Source organism: Nycticebus coucang, chromosome 4, assembly GCF_027406575.1.
Source record: "Nycticebus coucang isolate mNycCou1 chromosome 4, mNycCou1.pri, whole genome shotgun sequence".
Taxonomy (NCBI): Eukaryota; Metazoa; Chordata; class Mammalia; order Primates; family Lorisidae; genus Nycticebus; species Nycticebus coucang.
In genome coordinates, this window is record NC_069783.1 from 71820521 (window position 1) to 71839647 (window position 19127).

Genomic DNA, 19127 nt, shown 5'->3' on the forward strand with positions numbered 1-19127 from the left:
GTTCTGTCCCCGTCTCCGTGGCCGAGGACCGAGTTAGTGATGCCCTGGCGGGGGTCCTGGAGGAAAAGGACAACTGTCACCGTGCCCCTAAGAATCCGAGCAGTTCTGGACAGAGTCGAGCGTTCGGTGGAGCCGGGACTCCAGGGGCAGAAGACCCTCCGGGGAAGACGCAGCGAGGGAGGGGCTGGGTCGGGTTTCTGGGGAGGCAGCCCGTGACGGCCCCGGGGTAAGACACTGCGCATCCCCCGCACCCCCGCTGTACCCGCACGTCCTAGCTCCATCTCCGCTGGGCAGCAGCCGCCGACTCGCGGCGTGGGCGAATGTTCAGCGGAGCGGGGAATGAGGGGGTCGTGGAGGTGGCCGGGCGCCGCACTCCCCAGCACATGGCCCCACCCTGGCGCTCTCGTTGGACTCGGCTTGGGGTCGAGGGATAGGAGCGTGACCGCGCGGCACGGACGCTGCCCGGCAGCTACGCCAGCAGCTTGAAAGGAAGGTCAGCCCCCACCCGAGGAAAAAGTTAGAAGGCATCCTGGCCTCGCCAACTTCTCATCCGGGCCGGAGTTGAACTTTGCGCCGGAGCGGGCTACTGCATAACCCGGAGCTACCCTCCGCCAGCCGCTCGGACCCAGGCGCCCGAGATCCCCGGCCGCGGCCCGCGGCGGCCAATCACAGAGCGCTTCGGGCGGGGAAGGCTGGAGGGCGCGGGCAGCCGGGAAGTGACGGCACCGAAGGCCAATAGGGAGCCAAGGTGGAAGTTCTCGCCCACCCCACAGACCAATGGGAAAGGGGCGGCTGTGGCCGAGGTTCCTGAGGCACGAGCTGCAGGCTCTAGTGGCCGCGGGTCGGAGACCCTCAGGCTGCAGGGGACTTTGGAAGGGAATTTGCTGGACCTCCCGTTGCTACACGCCGACCCACAGGCCACAGCCCGGTCCTCACCTGCTGGAAGCGGGGTTTGCCCAGCTGGAAAGGAGGTGCATCGGTCGAGGTACTAGCGGCACTAGCCGCAGCCGCGGCCGATGCTGTAGTCGCTGTATCCGCCATGGCCACTGACGCCCGCAATCTCCGGCCCTTTTAAAATGTCCCTCCTCGGCCCCCGCCACAGCTGCCTCTCCCGATTGGCCCTAAGCAACCGCAGCGAGCGGGAGACGCAAAGGGTTGTGGGGAGTGTAGTTTTTCTCGTCACGGCGCTGGAGGACCGAGACTGCGGAGAGTTGCGCAGACACAGACTGGGTCTCGGTTCTGCAGCCAGCCCTGCAGGGCCTGCAGTCTGGGAAGTCCCCCGGCGGGGACCCCAGGGCGAGCCCTGGCTGCTTGTCTGCTGCCTTAGAATCTGAGTAGCTCGGTAGGCGTCGCTCCCGGAACTGCAGTCCAGAAGGGCCCCACTCTAGCCGGCCCGACCCAGGATCAGAATGGAAAGGAATCCTGGCCGACTAGGGTTAATCTCGGACAGCTTTCTGCACGGAGTTGCACTGCGGAACCTTCATACAGTTTCTTCTGTCGCCCCCCTGCCCTGTGCTCTCCAGCGGCCCGGCACTCAGATCCTGGACCATGCTGGGTGGGCACCCTTGGACATTCTGTGCCCAGAAGACTAACTTCACTCGATGGGGGCCCTCTTTCCGGCCTCAGCCTAAGTATTGTATTTCCCGTTCTATCACCCAACTTCCACAAAATCCCACAAATGCTCCTAAGGCACCCTGCGCTTCTCTTTTGTAGCCCTTGCATTTATAATTATTTATGGCATTGGATCATTTGTTGTTCCTACTGTAAGGTCCACAGGGCAGGGGCTATGACCACCACCACCCCACTCCCACCGGCGGACTCTGACAGAAGCCATGACTTTTTGATTCACTGCTAAGTCGTCAGTGCCAGGTATAGGAAGGTTCACAGTGCAGACTCAAGTTGGCTATGAGTCATCCAGTAGGGATTAAGGGCCCTTACAACCTCCCCCTCTTTTAGCTAACCAAGGAAGACCTCTCCCCGAGGTCTAATTGCTGAGCAGGAGAACTAGGCAGTGAGTTGGGGAATGGGGGTTAGTAATGTTTATCAAGCACCAGCCACAAGGACTTTAGGTAAGGTGGAGTACTGCAGAGTGTAGAGTGAGCACCAGCATGAATAATACACACTGCGGCAGCACGGAGTAGCTGGACAGTCCCAGCTAAAGTATTTGGTCAGTGAACCAGACTAGGGGTGGGGGAGTGTGGCAGAAAGTTCCCCATTTCACGGAAGAGAACAGTAGAAATATTTGGTCTTGACTCTAGGGAAGCCCACTTTGGATCTCATTCATGTCATGGAGGTGCATTGTTGGCTACATGAGCTGTAGCGGTCAGAGTTCCCCTTCCACTAATACTTAAGCTGAACCACAAGAAACAAACTTTTCCTGAACTGAAGAGTCTAGCCTCGCCATGAAGAACAGTTTGTGTCCTGGATTTGTATCTTTTCTTCCCCTATTAGACTGAGCAGGTTGAGAATAGAAATCAATTTTTTACACTATGTATTCCCTTATGGTACCCAATAAATTTTAGTATCCCGGGAGTGGGAAAAGACAGTCTCACTGGGTAACACTGTACTGCTCCCCTCTATGTCAGGGCATGGGTGGTGTCATCCAAAAACCCCATCACCTTGATTTGAGGCTACTTTCTCCCATATCCACCCTGCTTTAACCATTCATTCCAAGACAGGGACACAACTGTGCCACTTGCAGCACATGGACTTTTTATTCTTCATAAAGTGCTCAAAACATGAAGAATAAGCTCTTTATAAACAGGAGTTACAACTAGGTAGACAAACAGCAAAAGCAGAACTGTGCCTGCTCCATGCCCCACGCCACCGGCAGCTTTCTTCCAAGTTGTGGCCAGGAACAGAAACATCAAACAAGAATGCTGGGCTTCAATTCAAAAACTTCTGAAGACATCCCTATTCTGGGCATGTGGGAGGCCCATAGTAAAAGATGAACAGAATATCAGGGACAGGGCTGGGACTGATTAAAGCCCAGAGGAATACCTAGTAGGGAAGTGACTCCCTCTCAGCAGAGATACTACAGAAGAGAAATACCCAATGACCCCTAAAAAATGTAACTGAAGTCCTGGGCCTCTGTGATATTTTCTCCACTTTGGTGAGTGGATCTTAAGGTAGGTAACTGTATAGGGGCTTTACTCCATGTGTGGGACTCCACTGTTCATCTTGGCAGTGGATAGATGTCCCCCACAGAGCACATTTCCTCCTGAGGCCTTCCAACTGAGCCCACAGGCCCACTTCCATGAGGAAGAGTTGGTCCCAGAGGAGCTCTTGCCTCTTCACTGGGCCAAAAGTATTTTCCTTCAGCACCTCCTCACCCAACTTTTGCTAATCTACACTGCAAAAGGTTCCCTGCAGATGCCTTGGGGAAGCCTGCTGTGTTTTCTAAAGCAAACCAGGAACTGTGCCAAAAGACAGACACTTCATTTCAAAGTGCACTGCAGCCAAGCTAGGCAAGGCCATGGGGCAGAAGGGACAGCAGCTTAGTGAATGGAAAGGAGAGCAACAACGGCTTTTTCCTAAGTACAGGTGTCTTCTAAAGGCATAATAGGACCTTTCACTTCCAGACCAGCTGAATGGTCTAGCACAGCTGAGTCTGAGGCTAGATGGAATGAGCATGAGCAGGGCAGCTCCAGGCCTCCCTGCCCACCTGCCCGCCAGTAGGTTTTATTCTAGGATTCTCCTATTGGGGTCAAGGGTGAAGGAAAGATGCCAGGAAGGCTGAAGGAGCAGCAGCAGTTTGCCAGATCCTTAACTGAGATCAACTCTAGTGGAGAGGAAGAGCTCGCACAGGGCTGTCCTCACCCTCCAGCCCCATTCCCAAGGCCCTAACAGAGCAATCCCTACATGCTCAACAGCTGGGAGGGGTACGCCACACAGGAGAGAGGTCAACAACCAGAGGCTTTTGACCCCTCCCACAAAAGGCACATTTTAATTGGTTTCTGAAAGTTCAAACCCTGTGGCACCACAGAGTTTTGGCATCTGGACAGGCAACAAGAACAGACAAGGAAGCTTGATCCCAAACATATAAGCAGCTGAAAACCCTGACCTGGAGGGGCCTGTGCATCAGAAGTGAAAAGCACAGAGGAGCTCCCCCCCGCCCCCAGTGCCGCTCCCTTCTACACATTCCCACATGACACTCCAGGGTCAAGGTGTGGGGGGGTGGGCAGGGAACAGCCTGGAGACACACATCAACCCCTGTCCACACAACACCTGCCCCACAAAACAACTTGAGGCAGAAACAGATTCAGGTCATGGCTGAGACCAGATCACACAGGCTCCTGGCTCTCAGGGGAATGAGCGTGAGGCTGGAGCCGGGGCTGCCCATAACTCATACACACAAACAGGCAGCTTGGTCCCTGTCCAGTAATACTAGACGACCCTATAGGGGCTGGCAGGAAATGAACAGGATGAGGGTTGGACTGTGGGAAGAAATGGCTGACTATCCTTGGGGGATTGTAAAGTATGTGCTAGCAACCAGTCTTGTCCCAGATGCCACATCAAACTGCAGCTTGCCCCTGCTCCATCTTGAGGTTAAAGCTAAGTTCCTTGTTTCATTTCCCTGGATCTCCCCAAGCTAAGGGGTATGAAAACAGGCAAGTGGGAAAGACCCAGGGCTCTGAAAGATATAAGTTGACATGGAACCTGATACCTCCAAAGGGCCCCCTTCCGACAGCCCCAATAGAGGCAAGAGGGAGAGGAGCAGGGAGTGACAATGAGGGCAGATTTCTCCCTGCCCACATGAGAGTGAGTTCAGTGGGAGGGAGGGTGGGTGGGCAGCAGGTTCATGCCAACCCTCCCAGGGATGGGGGTGAGGAGCGCTATTTGGGGGAGCCGGGGGTGATCTGTAGCAGTGTGGGTGAGGTCTCCATGATCCGCACCAGCAGCCGGTCGATATAGCTCTCCAGCTCCTGCACGTGCTCGTCCCGCTGGCTCAGCTCCCGCTCCCGCTGCAGGAGCAGGCTAATGAGCTCGTCATGGGTCAGGTGGTAGTACTTAGCCGACTGGTCCAGCACAGCTGCATCCTGAGGCCAGACAGAATTCAAGTGAGCAGGGCAATCCCAGGCCTCCCTACCACCAACACCCTAGTTTTGCCACCACTGGGCCTGGGGTTGTCTCTCTCCAGTGCCAGAGATGGCCCATCTGACTTCAGGACTCTGGTGTGGGGGACCCTGTCTGCTCCCTGCTCTGCCCTCCCCAGCACCCTGCCTCAAGACTCCTGGCCTCTCTCCAGGAGGCAGCACCACGTGTTCTGCCAGATGGCCCCTGCACCCTCCTGGGCCTCACCTTTAGCCTCTTGGTGTCCGTCTGGCCAACCTGGGGGGCCAGGGCCAGGGCCACAGGCTGAATGCTGCCAGATGTGACAGTTTTGAGCTTCTCTAGCCCACTGCTCAGAGCTGTGCTCAGACTGGAGCGGGACTGCTTCCTGTCAGGGCTGCCCTCCACAGGGGCAGCACTGAGTGGTTTCACGGGGTGGGGGCTGTGAACACAGACAGAAGGTGGGTTATGGAGAGACAGGGTGGTACAGGTCAAAGGTAGGGCTGCCTTCTCTGTGCAGTCTCCAAGTCTGCTGGACAAAAATCCCACTACTTGGTGGCGGCTGCCCCTGCACACCCAAGGTCTCCAGAGCAGCCACACCCAGCACCCTTCAGCAATCCTTACCCTACCACCAGCTTCCTTGCCATTTCCCTCCCTCATTGATTGATGACCCAGCCCCTTTACAGGGATGACAAAGGTCATCCTACAAATGTCTCTGCACATGCACCCAGTTTTTGCCAGGGATTCTCCCTCCAGCCTTCTTCCTCCCTTCCTCTTCTACGCTATAGAATTTTCCAGGACTGTGAGGATTCTCAGGATGTGAGACTTTCAGTGCTAAAACCAGGGAAGACCTGGGAAAACTGGGATGCTTTGCCACACACCTCTCTCTATGGGTGGTTTCCAGACAGGCCTGCAAAACTCTCTCTTGACCTTTGTATTTGCTCTAGTTATCATCCTTTGTCATCCCAAACCTCTCCAAGGCATGTAGACTACATTTGTCCCTAAGTTCTTAACCTTTCATTGACTCCTCAATCCATCAGAAGAGCACATCGGCCCCCCCACTACCCACCACAAGTGTAACTGCTAAGGTTGCCAAGCCCTGCTGGTTCTCACCTCACTGATCTGAGTGGTTGACACTTGGATTGCTCCTTCCTTTAGGCAGCTCTTTTTCTGTTTTTCCCTCAAGACATCCATCTAATTTTCTGACCTCTGACAGCCCCTTCTCAACTTTAACTGCTAATCTGCCCTTGGGTTCCCACCTCTTCTCTTCCTTAGCTCCCACCACTGCTACTGTGTATCTCCAGCCCAGATTCCCTCTACTGGCTCTAGAGCCACAGAGACAGCTGCAGTTGGCTTGCTGCCCACAGGGTCCCCTGTGGGTATCTCTGTCTCCTCCATACCTGCCCTTTCCTCTGTGCTGCCCCAGCAGTGAGCCTCACTGTTGGCTTCCCATGAGTCAGGTCAGAAAGGCAGGAACCAAAGAAGCTCTCTGACTCATCCCCTTCAGCCTCAGCCTTAATAGTCAAGCTCTGCCCACTTCTTACCTTCTCTCAAACCGTACCCTCCTCTACAAGCCAGCACTGGCTACCTTCCAGCCACAGCCAATAAATCAGCAACCCCATCCTAGTCTTGCCTACCTCTAACCATTCTTCCCTTCTGCTATGGGATAATGACCTTGGCCTTTCCAATACTTGAAAACCTTTTTTTTTTGAGACAGAGCCTCAAGCTGTCACCTTAGGTACAGTGTCATGGCATCATAGATCACGGCATATATCCATCTCCTGGGCTGAAGTGATTCTCCTCCCAAGTAGCTGGGACTACAGGCACCTGCCACAACACCCGGCTATTTTTTGGTTGCAGCCGTCATTGTTGTTTCGCGGGCCCGGGCTGGATTCAAACCCGCCAGCTCAGGTGTATGTGGCTGGCGCCTTAGCCGCTTGAGCCACAGGCACTGAGCCAATACTTGAAAACCTTTTGATCGCTCCTATCAAGGTAAGAAAACACCATCTCCAATACAATCTGGCCCTTTCCTCATGGCCCACAATTCTCCCAGCCACTTCTCTCTCATATCTTCAGGCTCTTACAAAAGCCATTCTTCTTTCTGGAATACTGCTCCCATTGGCACACTAATTTCTACTCATGTTTCAAAACTACAAGGCCACCTTCTCTAGGAAGCCTTCCTGATTTCCCCAGACTAAGATGACCCCCTCCTGGTACCCCCCACAACCCTGTACCTATGACAGTTACATAAACTGTAACAGAAACAGCATCAGACCCTCAAAAAAACTAACTTGCCCTGAGGACCACTTACGAGTTTATGCTTACTTCACAGTGGATTTGGAGTTAGACCACTAAGGAGAAGGAAGCAAAATGGCTTAGCCCAAGGCCCTGAATTCCACTAAAGCAGCGGTTCTCAACCTGTGGGTCGTGACCCCTTTTGGGGGTCGAACGCCCCTTTCACAAGGGTCATCTAAATACATCCTGCATATCAGATACTTACATTACGATTCATAACAGTAGCAAAATTACAGTTATGAAGTAGCAACGAAAATAATTTTATGGTTGAGGGTCACCATAACATGAACTATATTAAAGGGTCACAGCATTAGGAAAGTTGAGAACCACTGCACTAAAGGAAGGCTGCCTCAGACCTAGAGACACTCAGACTAAGGCTGGGGATTCAGCCTCACCAATTTGGAAGAGTGGCAGAGCACCCAAACATAGAGAAAAAGAACTCATCTGAGTCCTCTCCTCCACCTAGGATTCTACGCTAGGATGAGGTGTAAAAGCAGCTCTGATGCCACCTATAGGCTGTGCTGGGAAAGGGGAAGATGACGAGTACAGCACAAAAATGTTCTGAATGAGGGGCCAGGAGGCCCAGATGCTCCATCTGTTTACTCCATCTTACATCCAAGGGACTCTGGACCTTGTACCTCTCATGGACTCCACTTCCTCATCTGAGGAATGGAGATACCTCTATTGGCCCATCCACTTCATGATGTAAGAAACATGCCAAGTACAGCCATGAAGCCAACTCTGAGAGGAATAAAACTTATGAAAAGTGGCAGGTACATTGGCTCAGTGCCTGGAGCTTAGTGGCTAGGGTGTCAGCCACATACACAGGGGCTGGCGGGTTCAAATCCAGCCCAGGCCTGCCAACAACAATGACAATCACAACCAAAAAATAGCCAGGCATTGTGGCAGGCACCTGTAGTCCCAGCTACTTGGGAGGATGAGGCAAGAGAATCGCTTGAGCCTAAGAGTTAGAGGTTGCTGAGAGCTGTTATGCCACAGCACTCTACCAAGGGTGACAAAGTGAGACTCTGTCTAAAAAAAAAAAAAAAATGTGGCAGGTATAATTAGAGATCATGCTGGAAGACAGCAGGCCCAGCTGAGGACACTGTAGCCACAAGCCCCCACCCTGCAAATCTCAGGGGAGCAGCAGCAGCACCATGTACCACTGAGGAAGAAAGCTGGGGGCAAGGCTGTGTGCAGTGGCTCACGCCTGTAATCCTAGCACTCTGGGAGGCAAGGTGGGTAGATTGCCTGAGCTGACGGGTTCGAGACCAGCCTGAGCCAGAGCAAGACCCTGTCTCTAAAAATAGCCAGGTGTTGTGGCAGGCACCTGTAGTCCCAGCTACTTGGGAGGCTGAGGCAAGAGAATAGCTTGAACCCAAGAGTTTGAGGTTGCTGAGAGCTGTGATGCCACAGCACTCTACCGAGGGTGACAAAGTGAGACTCTGTCTCAAAAATAAAAAGCTAGGGGCAGCCTGGACTCCCGCCCGCCACCTGCTCATGGGTCAGTGCTGGCCCCCAGAGGCTTTTCTTGTGTCCACTGTGTCTTCCCTGCTGGACTGGGAATTCCTTGTGAATAGACTGGGGACAGTGTCCACCCCTGCTCAGTGTCTGACATGCAGTTGACACTCAGTGAATGAAGGTGTCAAATGTATGAATGAGAAGAGAACCCATGCAGACTGAGGGCCTGACCAAGGCCAGTGATGCAGCCTGCCCTGCTGTACTGGCCCCTCCCTTAAGCAGGCCTAATGCCTCTAATGCCTCTCTGGACTTGCTGCCCCAGCCGAGTCATACCCCATTACCTTCCAGTATCCTGAGTTCCCAGACCTCTGCTCTCATCACCCCTCACTAGCCATCTGGTGGGGTCACAACCCAATTCTTCCAAACAAACCAATGCCACAGTGACCATAGTCATGGCATATGCTATCCACCCAGCAGTCCTAAATGCATAAGAACCACCTTCTGAAAGGCACAAGACACAAACCAATGAAGACTTACTGAGGCTGGAGAACTTGTCTTCTGAGGGTCATATGTGGAAAACATTTTAGTTTTTCTTTTTGGCCTCTCAAGGTGTTTCCGCCTTTCTTTCTGACTTAAGTCCTGGTCCTTCCTTTATGTCTCTGCCTTCCCCGTGCTGCTCCCTTCATCCCATCTGGACAGGAAATTGCTCAAGGCTCCACTGCCAGGCTGCTCTCCAAAGGCCTGTCCCAGAACTGGCCCAAATGACAAGCTCCACTGCCCCAGCACATAGCCCCCATACAGCTGAATGCAAGAGCTCTGGAAGGGGCCCAAGGCATGGCTTTCATCCCCCTTCCCCTGCCAGCCCATATCTGCTGTCCCCAGCTTCATTTCTTACCCCCTGCACCTCATCAGTGTCATTTCCCAAACCTCTGGCTGTGGGGGCACTCTGATAGTCCAAGGTCCCAAGGAGACAGCTTGAGAGAGCTGGTACCACACAAAGCTTTTGTCTTCAGAGCTTGTATCATCCTGCCTCTAGGATAAAGGAGACCCTCACCTGTCCTTGGAAAGGATAAGCCAGGAATGTGAACACCTCTGCCACTTGGGCTGTTCTGTCCTTTCCACCCTCTTCCTCCTGTAAAGTGTTCTTGGGGATGGCCTCTCACCTGGCACTGGGTTGTGGCTCCTCAACTGGTCGTGTCTCCAAGGGCAGAAGCACAAGCGGGGAGGCTGGGGTGGCTGCAGCGTGGTCCTCCCTGAGTGGGGCAGGGGAGCCCCCAGGTGGGGAGGGCTCAAAGGGGCCAGGGGATGAGGCTGGTTTCGCCAGAGGTGGAGAGGAAGAGGCCAGGGGCCAGACTTCAGGTAGGGGGGAGCACAGAGGGCTAGGCCCACTGTGGTGGCTGGCCCACAGAGGGAGAGGGGGTGGTGGAAAGGCAGGCTCTGGAGGAGTGGGCAGCTCTTCTGCCCCCAAGTGAACAGAAGATTCTCTGGACCCTGGTGGGGATGTGGATGGGAGACTGGGGGGATCTCGGCTCTCCTGAGACAAGAAGGGGGTCAAGGCATCCTCCCTGGAGGCCCACACATCAGCCTGCTGGCAGGTGGCTGACAGAGGCCCAAGCCCCTCTCCTACTGGTCCCTGGCTCTGGGCCTCATGAGCATCAGGGCCGCCTTCTTTCTCTGGAGCCCCCCAGATCTGCTGATTCTGAGGAGCTAAGTGCTCTGAGTAACAGGGTATGGGGGCAGAACTCTCAGGGTAGCTGGTGGACCCAGACTGGCAGGGCCCCAGCACAGGGAAGCTGGCATCCTCCGCTAGGTCTTCCATGCCTGGCTCACCCAGCAGGGTCGCGGAAGAACGGCTATCAGACTCCTCCGACTCTGGCTTCTCTCCCTCCTCCTTGACCTCCTGGGGACCAAAAACCAGTACACTTGGAGAGGCATCTTCCTCTCCTAACCCTGCTCTGCCGTTACTCAGCCCTCCTGCAGACTTCTCTTCCTTCTCTGCCTCCTCTTCCTGGGAATTTGAGGGTGTGAAGAGGCGTGGTGGCTTGGGAGGTGGTGTGCTGGGCTGCAGCCCCTGGTCAGACACCCACTCAGGCTTAGGCTCTGGCTCTGGCTCTGGCTCTGGCTCTGGCTCTGGCTCTGGCTCTGGCTCTGGCTCCAGCAGAGGAGGCCCCTTGCTGCCCCTGGGGCTCTCAGTTTCTGGTGATTCTGGCTGCACCTGGGGAGGAGGCAGCTCATCAGATTCTTCCTGGAGGACTGGTGAGGTTGTCTCAGCTGCTGGAGAAATGGTGACTACATCCCAAGGCCAGGAATCATCAACGGTGTTTAGCTCGTGGAAAAGCTGGCTTTCACCTCGGGAGGCCTCCTCATCTTGGCCTTCAGGCGTGCTGTCTGGTTCAGGCAGCCTCTCCCACATACTGATCACTTCTGGGGAGCTAAACAGAGATGTCCCATCGTCTTCTAGATTCTGGCCTGCTTCCCCTTCTTCAGCTGGCAGCTCCCTATCTGGTTCTGAGGCTGAGGCTCTTAGGCGCAGCTGGGCTGATGTGGATGGGAGGCTGGCCTCTATCAAGCCGAGGGGTCCCAGTTCAGACGTGCTCGTGCTCTGGTGGTCCAGTCCCAAATCCAGAGGAACCCTGGGCTCCAGCCACATGCTGCTCCCACTTCTTCCTCTTCCTTCCCCAGGGCCTCCCTGGGGCTCAGTTGCTTTCACTGTCATAGCCCTGAGGCCTGGGTCTTGCAGCCCAGATGCCTCCAGCCCCACTCCGGCAGGGATCAGGATCTCGCTCCTGCCCTCTGGACGCAGCCTGCTGGCAGCAAAGATGTTGAAGGTGTTGTCCCACTCAGGCAGGGCTTCCCCAGGGGAGGCCAGGGGGGTGGGGCTGGCCCTGGAGGCACTGGGGAGAGAGGGAGCAGGTGAAGGAGAGTTTAGTGCTTTGTCGCCTACGAGCTCCTCGAAGAAGGGGTTGCTCTGCAGGGAGGTGAGGAACGGGTTGGTGAGACCCGAGAATCCAGATGGGGTGGCTTCAGGGGCGGTGGTGCTGGCGGCAGCAGTGGCAGCAGCGGGGGAGGCAGCTGCAAAAAGGTTAGTGCTTAGCATGGGAGCAGCTGTGGGAGCAGGAGTGGGGGGGGCCAGAGCCCATGGGGAGCAGGGGAGGTGGTGAGGAAGAGCAGCTGGGTCAGATTCTACCTGAGGAGACACGTCCAGGCTGTGGAGGGAGACAAAACCGTTAGCCTCCTGGTTAATGCCAAGACTGGAAAGGCCCCTGCTGAACACCACCCCCCTCACCCCCCATCTTCAGGACAAGGGGCTACAACACGCACACGGGCTTAGCCACTTGGGCCAGGGACAGAGCAAAGACCCCAGGGTGTAATATTATTTGGTGCCACCCAAGGAGAAAGATGCTAGGCATCTTTTTATTTTTTATTTGAGACAGAGTCTCACTTTGTCACCCTGGGTAGAGTTCCGTAGCATCACAGCTCACAGCAACCTCAAACTCTTGGGCTTAAGTGATTCTCTTGCCTCAGCCTCCCAAGTAGCTGGGACTACAAGCGCCAGCCACAACACCCGGCTATTTTTGTGGTTGTAGTTATCATTGTTTGGCAGGCCAGGCTGGGTTTGAACCTGCAGCTCCGGGGTATGTGGCTGGCACCCTAGCTGCTGAGCTACAGGCGCCGAGCTGAGCATCTTTTATTTTAATCCTCACACCAACCCCCCGAGGACCCCGGTACTCCCTTTTAGGACTAAGAGAGCACAAAGAAAACACCAGCTAATAAGGGGGAGTGGGGTGGGAAAAGACCAGTGAAAGGCCAGGCCTAGGTACCTGGCTGGCAAAGCCAGCACTGACAGGACCCCACAGGGCACCTGGAATTCTGATTCTTGAGACAGACTGGGTCCTGCTGGTCCCATGCAGAAGCAAGACATAATGATGGCTGTCATCAGACATGACAGGGTGTCTGGTTTCTCTGTGGGGTAGCCTAACTAGCCAAAGAGGACAAGGAAACCCTTGCTGAGCATGTCCACTGTCAGCTGTGCACACAGCCCAGCACCCACAGGCAGCAGCTCCTCATCACAACTCCCTCATGGACCAGTCTGTGAGACAGAGGCTGCAGCAACTTGGGAAAACCCCTCCAACGACAATAAACCTACACTCCCAAAGACTCTGGAGAATGCTTGATAGCCTTCAAATGTCCTCTCCAGGGTCTTTTCCAGGAGCAGCCCTTGCACTGGCACCATCTACAGACCACAGCCAACTTCAGGGATGAAGGCAGGGTGCACTCTGAAACTAGAGCTTTCCGTTTTCCCAGGACACTGACAGAAGGCCGGAAAAAAACAGTGCAGGAGAAAAGGGGGACACTGGTATGCAGTTGCCTCTCGGCTGAGCCCCCATCAAAACCAGACCTCAATGGCCTCATCTTCTGCTCTCTCTCCTCACTCCTAAACCCTGCTTAAGCTCCTAAGGCCCCCATTCATTAAACCTCACTCACCCTAGTGGAAACATTCTGGAGAAACTCCTACGTGTCCATCTTCTCTACCCAAATAGCTTCTTCCACAATAAATGTGGCCGTGAGCTCTGAACGGGCAGAAGCCAGGCTCCACCAGCCCCCACCCAGAGGAATGCACACTGGGGTAGGAGGGGTCCCTAAGAATGAGGCTGAGCTGTCAGAGTCGGATAAAAGAAAGGAGTCCAGTTCAACCAGAGGCAAAGGTGGCTCCCCCAAATGGCTGGGGGGACAAAGAGGTAAGTCTCACAGGCAGGACACAGCTAGGTCTCCAACCCATGGACTTCTCATGATAATCTGGCCTCCAGAGATTATCTTGACCCTATTTCTCCCCACAATTACTCCCCATCCAAGAGTAGGATCTCTACTCAGAGATAGAGGGTACGAGAAATAAAAAATCCAATCCATCCTACTTCTAAGGACAGCATGAAAATACTGAAAGAGGGAGAATCCTGGGTTCAGAGTCCCAACCCTAGCAGATATCCCTTCCCCCTTCATCCCAGGAAGGCCCCAGGCCAAAGGGGTGAGGAGAGGTGTACCTGCACTACAAGGGTCAAGGCCCTGACTTCAGCCCACACGCCATCAAAGCATCCTTACCCATCACAGCCTCACCACTGCTAGTAAGAAGCAGGCCCTAGAGAGAGGGCCGGGGCACTCTGAGCTACCTCTCTCCTCAGTCCCCTTTATGACAGAGCCACAGTGGTCTGAGGGAAGACAGCCTCATCAACACTAAAGAGCTCAACTTAGCTCTACCCACTCAGTCCCAGCCTGGCCCCACACTCACCCTTGCAGCAACCTGGCTGGCAGTTAGAACTACAGTGACAAGAGCAGCAGGGGAGCAGACTGGGAGCCCCAGGCTAGGCTCAGCAGCCTCCCTCTCCCCATGAGCTCCCCAGAGGCACACATGAGCCCGTTGGTATGGAATCGGCAAAGGGCTCTCCCTGGAGGAAGGGACTCCAGGCACCAGGATGGCAGATTCCCAGAGCCAGTGGTACCTCTGAGTACATACAACCTGTCCATCCTCCTATCTAGCAACATGCTCCTCCTTCATGCCTTCCTCTCCCTTGCTCTGCACTAAATGCACATTATAAAGGTTCTTACTTCAAAACATCCCCTCCCTGCCACTCCCCCCGGCCCAGGTCAGAGACACAAACTTGTTGTGTAGTTATCTTTGCAGGTTGTGCTCTGAGAACGGAAATACTGCTGTGTCCTAGAACACACTATGCCAGCCTGGCACTGATATAGTCTGGCAGTGATATAGTCTAATTTATCTTCTTTTACAACCAAATTCTGGGGAAAGAAATCCCAAGCCAAATATCTCTACCTCTTCAACCTGAGGGAATAAAACTATAAAGCCTGCAGGAACCTTAAAATGAGTGGTTGAACCTGCCACTGAATGCAGGAATCACCTGTTTACTCCCACAGACCTCCCTGCTTCTTAAACACCATGCCACTTCTTAAAAACTGGGCCACGACCATAGCTGGAGGCCAGGTGTCACTAGTAGACAGCTCTTCCTTAGACCAAGATGAGCTCTGTGTCTGTTATTTCCATGCATTTGTCCCAGGGGTGGCAAGTAGATCTGCACAGGCTCCCCCAAGCAGTGCCCCAAAAGGCTGAAGCCAGCCTTTGAGGAATGCCCACCCCCAGCCACATCTGTAGCCATCCCTCCTGAGGCATGACCTCCTGAGATGGACCTCGTGTCCAGGAAATAGACACCTCTCTCCCATCACCTGGGCATGATGAAGGGACAGAGAGGGGTCTTGTAAGGTATAAGCAGGGAGACCATGTAATTTCTATTCCAAACCCAGAATGTTTATATATAAAATTAATATATTAATGCATTGTTAATATAGTAACTACACCAGGAAAACAGATGGAAGCAGGAAGTAGAGCCACACTAAGTAAGTCGCTGGGCACACATTATAGTTATTCATTTACACCACCAGGAATGCAGCCTGGGACTTCGAGCTCCTTCAGCTGCCACAGCATGTTCCAGGCTTGCTGAGACCTTGTCCTCCATACCTAGTGTGGGGCTAGGGGGAGTGCAGAGGCTGCTGAAGGTCACCATAATAATACACCTGCTTCTATGTTGTAGCACGCTTATCCTCAGTTTAAAACATTTTTGTATTCAGTATTTGGTCTCCTGTGCACAGAATTCCATGGTGTGAGGGGAGGGGCAGGGGAGCACAAAGATGGCCCAGGATAGATGCAAAAACAACACACTTTGGCACTGGCGGGTTTAACACGTGTGGTCTCGCCCATCCTCAAACTCACTATGTAGCTGGTGCTACAGCTCAGGGTGGATGTCTCACAGCCTGCCAGGGAGCAGGCTGGCCCAGACAGGGCTTAGTCTCAACTATCCACTCCCCTCTCTACCCACACTGGTCGGGGCATAGCATAACCACCTAGGGACCCAGCAGATGAGGGCCACGTCAGACGAGCTGAAGGAACATCTTTTCAGCCCTTCACACCCTTGTCTCTTCCTTCCAACCATCACACCCGCCCAACAGCAGCAGCCTCTTTCTGGGTACTGCAACTCACCACACTCTGCCTTGGACCTCTCTCAGGTATCAGTGCCACATCACAGCACTAGAGGGCGCTGCTGCCCTTGCTACTGAGGCACATCCAGAAATCTGTGAATTCTGCCCCAAGGCAAAAGTCCCCAGATCATCCGGACCTGTGGATAGGCTCCCCAGGCCCCAGCTAGAAATCCTGTAGCTACATTCAGTCTCTTTAGGTCTGGGTCTAGACTCCTGCTTCCTGCCACAAGCTAGCCTACCTCTCATTTTCTCCTCAAAAGTTCCAACGGTCCTTTCTACCAAGCCAGCCTTTCCCTCCCTGCAAGGGACACCAGGCCAGGGTGCTGCTGACAGAGGTCAAAGTCCAGGTTTCACATCCCTCCAGACCATAGCTCTTCAGCCAAACAACAGCCCTCCTACCTGGCCTGGATGCAGTCACAAAGCCTGTCCTGCAATTACCACCTGCAAATGAGCCCCTGGGACAGGGATGCCTCAGTGCCCTCCCACCCCCACCCCAGCCCACTGTGGACAAGGCTCAGAATTCAACTGTGAGCAGAACAGAAACCTCAGTTTCAGCTGGGCATAGTGGCTCACTCCTGTAATCCCAGCATTCTGGGAGGCTTAGGTGGGTGGATTGCCTGAGCACACAGGTTTGAGACCAGCCTGAGCAAGAGTGAGACCCCGTCTCTAAAAACAGCCCAGTGCTGTGGTGGCCACCTTAGTCTCAGCTACTCCAGAGGCTGAGGCAAGATCACTTGTGCCCAAGAGTTTGAACTTGCTGTTAGCTGTGATGCCAGGGCACTCTACCAAGAGTGACAAGTGAGAGGAGAGAAGAGGAGGGGAGGAAAGGAAAGGAAAGGAACCTCAGCTTCCTTATGACCCAGATTCTCTGGACCTGAGAGGTCATTAAGAGACATGGAGGCGGTGCCTGTGGCTCAAAGGAGTAGGCACCGGCCCCACATGCTGGAGGTTGCGGGTTCAAACCCAGCCCCAGCCACAAAAAAAAAGAGACATGGAGAGATAGGAAAAGGAAGCTAGGTACTTATAAGTCCCTCAGGGCAGTGACAGTCCACAGAACCCATATCAATAGGAATCTAAGCCCAAAGCCTGGCCTCATACAAAGACGTCCCCAGCACCCACCATAAAAGGCCCAAAGAAACCCTACAGAACACACCAAGCCCATAGTCTGTGTCCCTTCTGACCCAGGCCCTAGTTCTCTCCAGCAAGTACCCTGCCCAGATCTCCTGCCACCTCTCTCCACTCTGCCACCTTCAAACACCTCTGGCTATCATGTGGCCACCAGGCCCATCCCTTCTCTCCATCTTCCCTGAGGCTATCTATATATGGCCAGCAGCTCCCCTGCCCTCTGGTGATAAGGGCCGCTGCACTAAGCAAGGAGAAACTGTTCCACTGTACACATCCCTTGTCTATGAGGCTGTAACAAGGGCTGCCAGCTGGCCAGAGCTCAAACCCAGAAAGGCCTGCATTTCGCTCCCCTCTCCTCTCAACAGTCTCAGAATGTCAGAGAGAAAGTGAAAAGCCAGACCACAAGATTCCTCTCCCCTCTGCTGGGGAGCAGGCTTAGGGTCTTCCCTCTGCTCTATCTCCTGGCCCTTCCCCACTATGCCTGGCCTCTCCTCCCATTCCTGTCTATACAGCCCTTAAGCAAGGAGGGCAGGCTTGCTGACAGCACAGAATCAGCAGCCCTTGCCACACTGGCCAGGGATGCCACAGATGACGCCCAAATGGGGAAGGGGAGACACAGACTTCTGTAACCCGTGCCTGGGCCCTGCCATACAATGATGCTGCAGCCTCCCCTGGCTCAGAATTAGGGGGAAGCAAAGGGACCAGGGTGGGAGTCAGGGGCTCTGCTCAGGGAGAGAGCACATTCAAAACAGAGCCACTGCCACCAGTACCCTGACAGTGTCATTCCTCCAAACCAAGAGACGCCAGAGAGGGCCAGAGCTCCAAGGGTCTCCAAAGACAGAGGGCAGGGTACAAATTTCAGAGGAGTTGCCCATAGTCTCTTGCCCAACTGAGGGTAAGTGTATGGGGGTGGGGAGACATCAATTACTTCACTCCCCTCTCAGAGGAAAGAGATCACAGAGCCAGCTGGGGGAAGTCCTCTAGTTTCTGAGACAGGGTGTTAACTGTGAAAGTGCAGCCCCCAGTCCCCATCTCTGTACCTGCCAAGGCCTTACCTTGAGGCCAGAGGGTAGGAGGTGGAGGTCAGGAAGCAAAGCATTCATACAAATGGCCCCTCCCTGCTCTCCTGCCCACCCCCAGGGTGGGTCTGCCAACTCACACAGCAAGGCCCAAGACTGAGGAGCTGATGCCTCAATCCAAGAGACCCTCAGAGCACTATGCTGTTGGCAACTCACCTGTGTCTGTGTGCAGAGAACAAGCTTTGGATTAGGGAGACGGGGTACCCCCACTTAACCAAGCAAAGCCAGAGCTCCAGCAGCCTGCCCAAGGACCACATCTGCTCCATCCTCCCTGCCCCAAGGTCCAGCCTGCAAATACCACAGCATCTTCCCCAAAGAGCAAAGCTGGTTTTGCCAAGGACGTACCTGGGTTTGTGGGTTGGCTCCTTGGCTTCTCTCAAGCCAAACCAGCTACTCTTGGCCTTTTCCTCCCCACTGGTTGAGTGGTGGGAGGAGACCCCCAGGGCGGGGCCTCCCTTTTCCCCAAGAGAGCTTCGGCGTCCCAACTCACTCCGACTCAGCCCCTGGTGGAAGAGGCCCATCCGGGGCTTCCGGGCTCCCTCCTTCTCTGCCGCAGCCTCAGAGGAGGTTACCATGGGTGTAGCGACCTGGACTGGCTTGCCCTCCAGAAGCTGGGCCCCCTCCACCTCTCCAGGATGGCTGGCGCCAACGGCCAGCACTTTGGCCTGAGCGCCCACCTCCTCCTGTCCAAGCCCCACTTCGAAGCTGCTGTTGCTGTGGCTGCCTCTGCCCCAGGAGTCATCTGTGGAGCGAGGAACCTCCTCGGAGGGCCGGGAAGAGACGCTGTGTAGGGAGCTAGAGGGTGGGAACGGACCCGAGATGGAGCTGCGGTGCCGCACGGGGCACTGGGGCTCCTCATTGTAAATGTGGCTCCCATTGACACAGAGGGAAGAGCGGGAGGCAGCATCGAGGTGGCCCTGAAGGTCGAGGAGGGCCCGGGGAGGAGCCGCTCGCACCTGGCTGGCCTCGTCACTATAGGTCCTCTTGTGGGTAAGCAACTTGGGGGACTGCACAGAGTCCCTGCCTGAAGAGGAAGCACAGTGGATTTAGCAGCAGGAAGAAGCACCTCAGGCC

At 54.7% G+C, this 19127-nt stretch overlaps 2 protein-coding genes across 13 annotated transcripts in view; both read right to left on the bottom strand.

Annotated features, from left to right (window-relative positions):
• SFXN5 (sideroflexin 5) overlaps window positions 1-3120 on the bottom strand; it is a 122740-nt gene extending 119620 nt beyond the window's left edge. For 4 of the 5 annotated variants that reach the window (XR_008379386.1, XM_053587032.1, XM_053587035.1 and 1 more), the window contains exon 1: window positions 937-3120. Coding sequence is in view for 3 of the 5 variants with exons in the window: in XM_053587032.1 (XP_053443007.1) it covers window positions 937-1041 (105 nt within the window). In the remaining 2 variants the exon portion in view is untranslated. Of the gene's footprint in view, window positions 1-262; window positions 604-936 lie in introns of those variants that run through there. The other variant, XM_053587034.1, reaches the window with a different exon arrangement.
• A 69-nt stretch (window positions 3121-3189) lies between these two features.
• RAB11FIP5 (RAB11 family interacting protein 5) overlaps window positions 3190-19127 on the bottom strand; it is a 42132-nt gene continuing 26194 nt past the window's right edge. For 2 of the 8 annotated variants that reach the window (XM_053587023.1, XM_053587029.1), the window contains exons 3-6: window positions 18399-19077; window positions 9972-12014; window positions 5302-5494; window positions 3190-5039 (exon numbers count right to left, since the gene is read on the bottom strand). In XM_053587023.1, coding sequence (XP_053442998.1) covers window positions 4836-5039; window positions 5302-5494; window positions 9972-12014; window positions 18399-19077 — 3119 coding nt within the window. In that variant the 3' untranslated portion in view covers window positions 3190-4835. Of the gene's footprint in view, window positions 5040-5301; window positions 5495-9396; window positions 9868-9971; window positions 12015-18398; window positions 19078-19127 lie in introns of those variants that run through there. The other 6 variants (XM_053587027.1, XM_053587025.1, XM_053587030.1 and 3 more) reach the window with 6 other exon arrangements.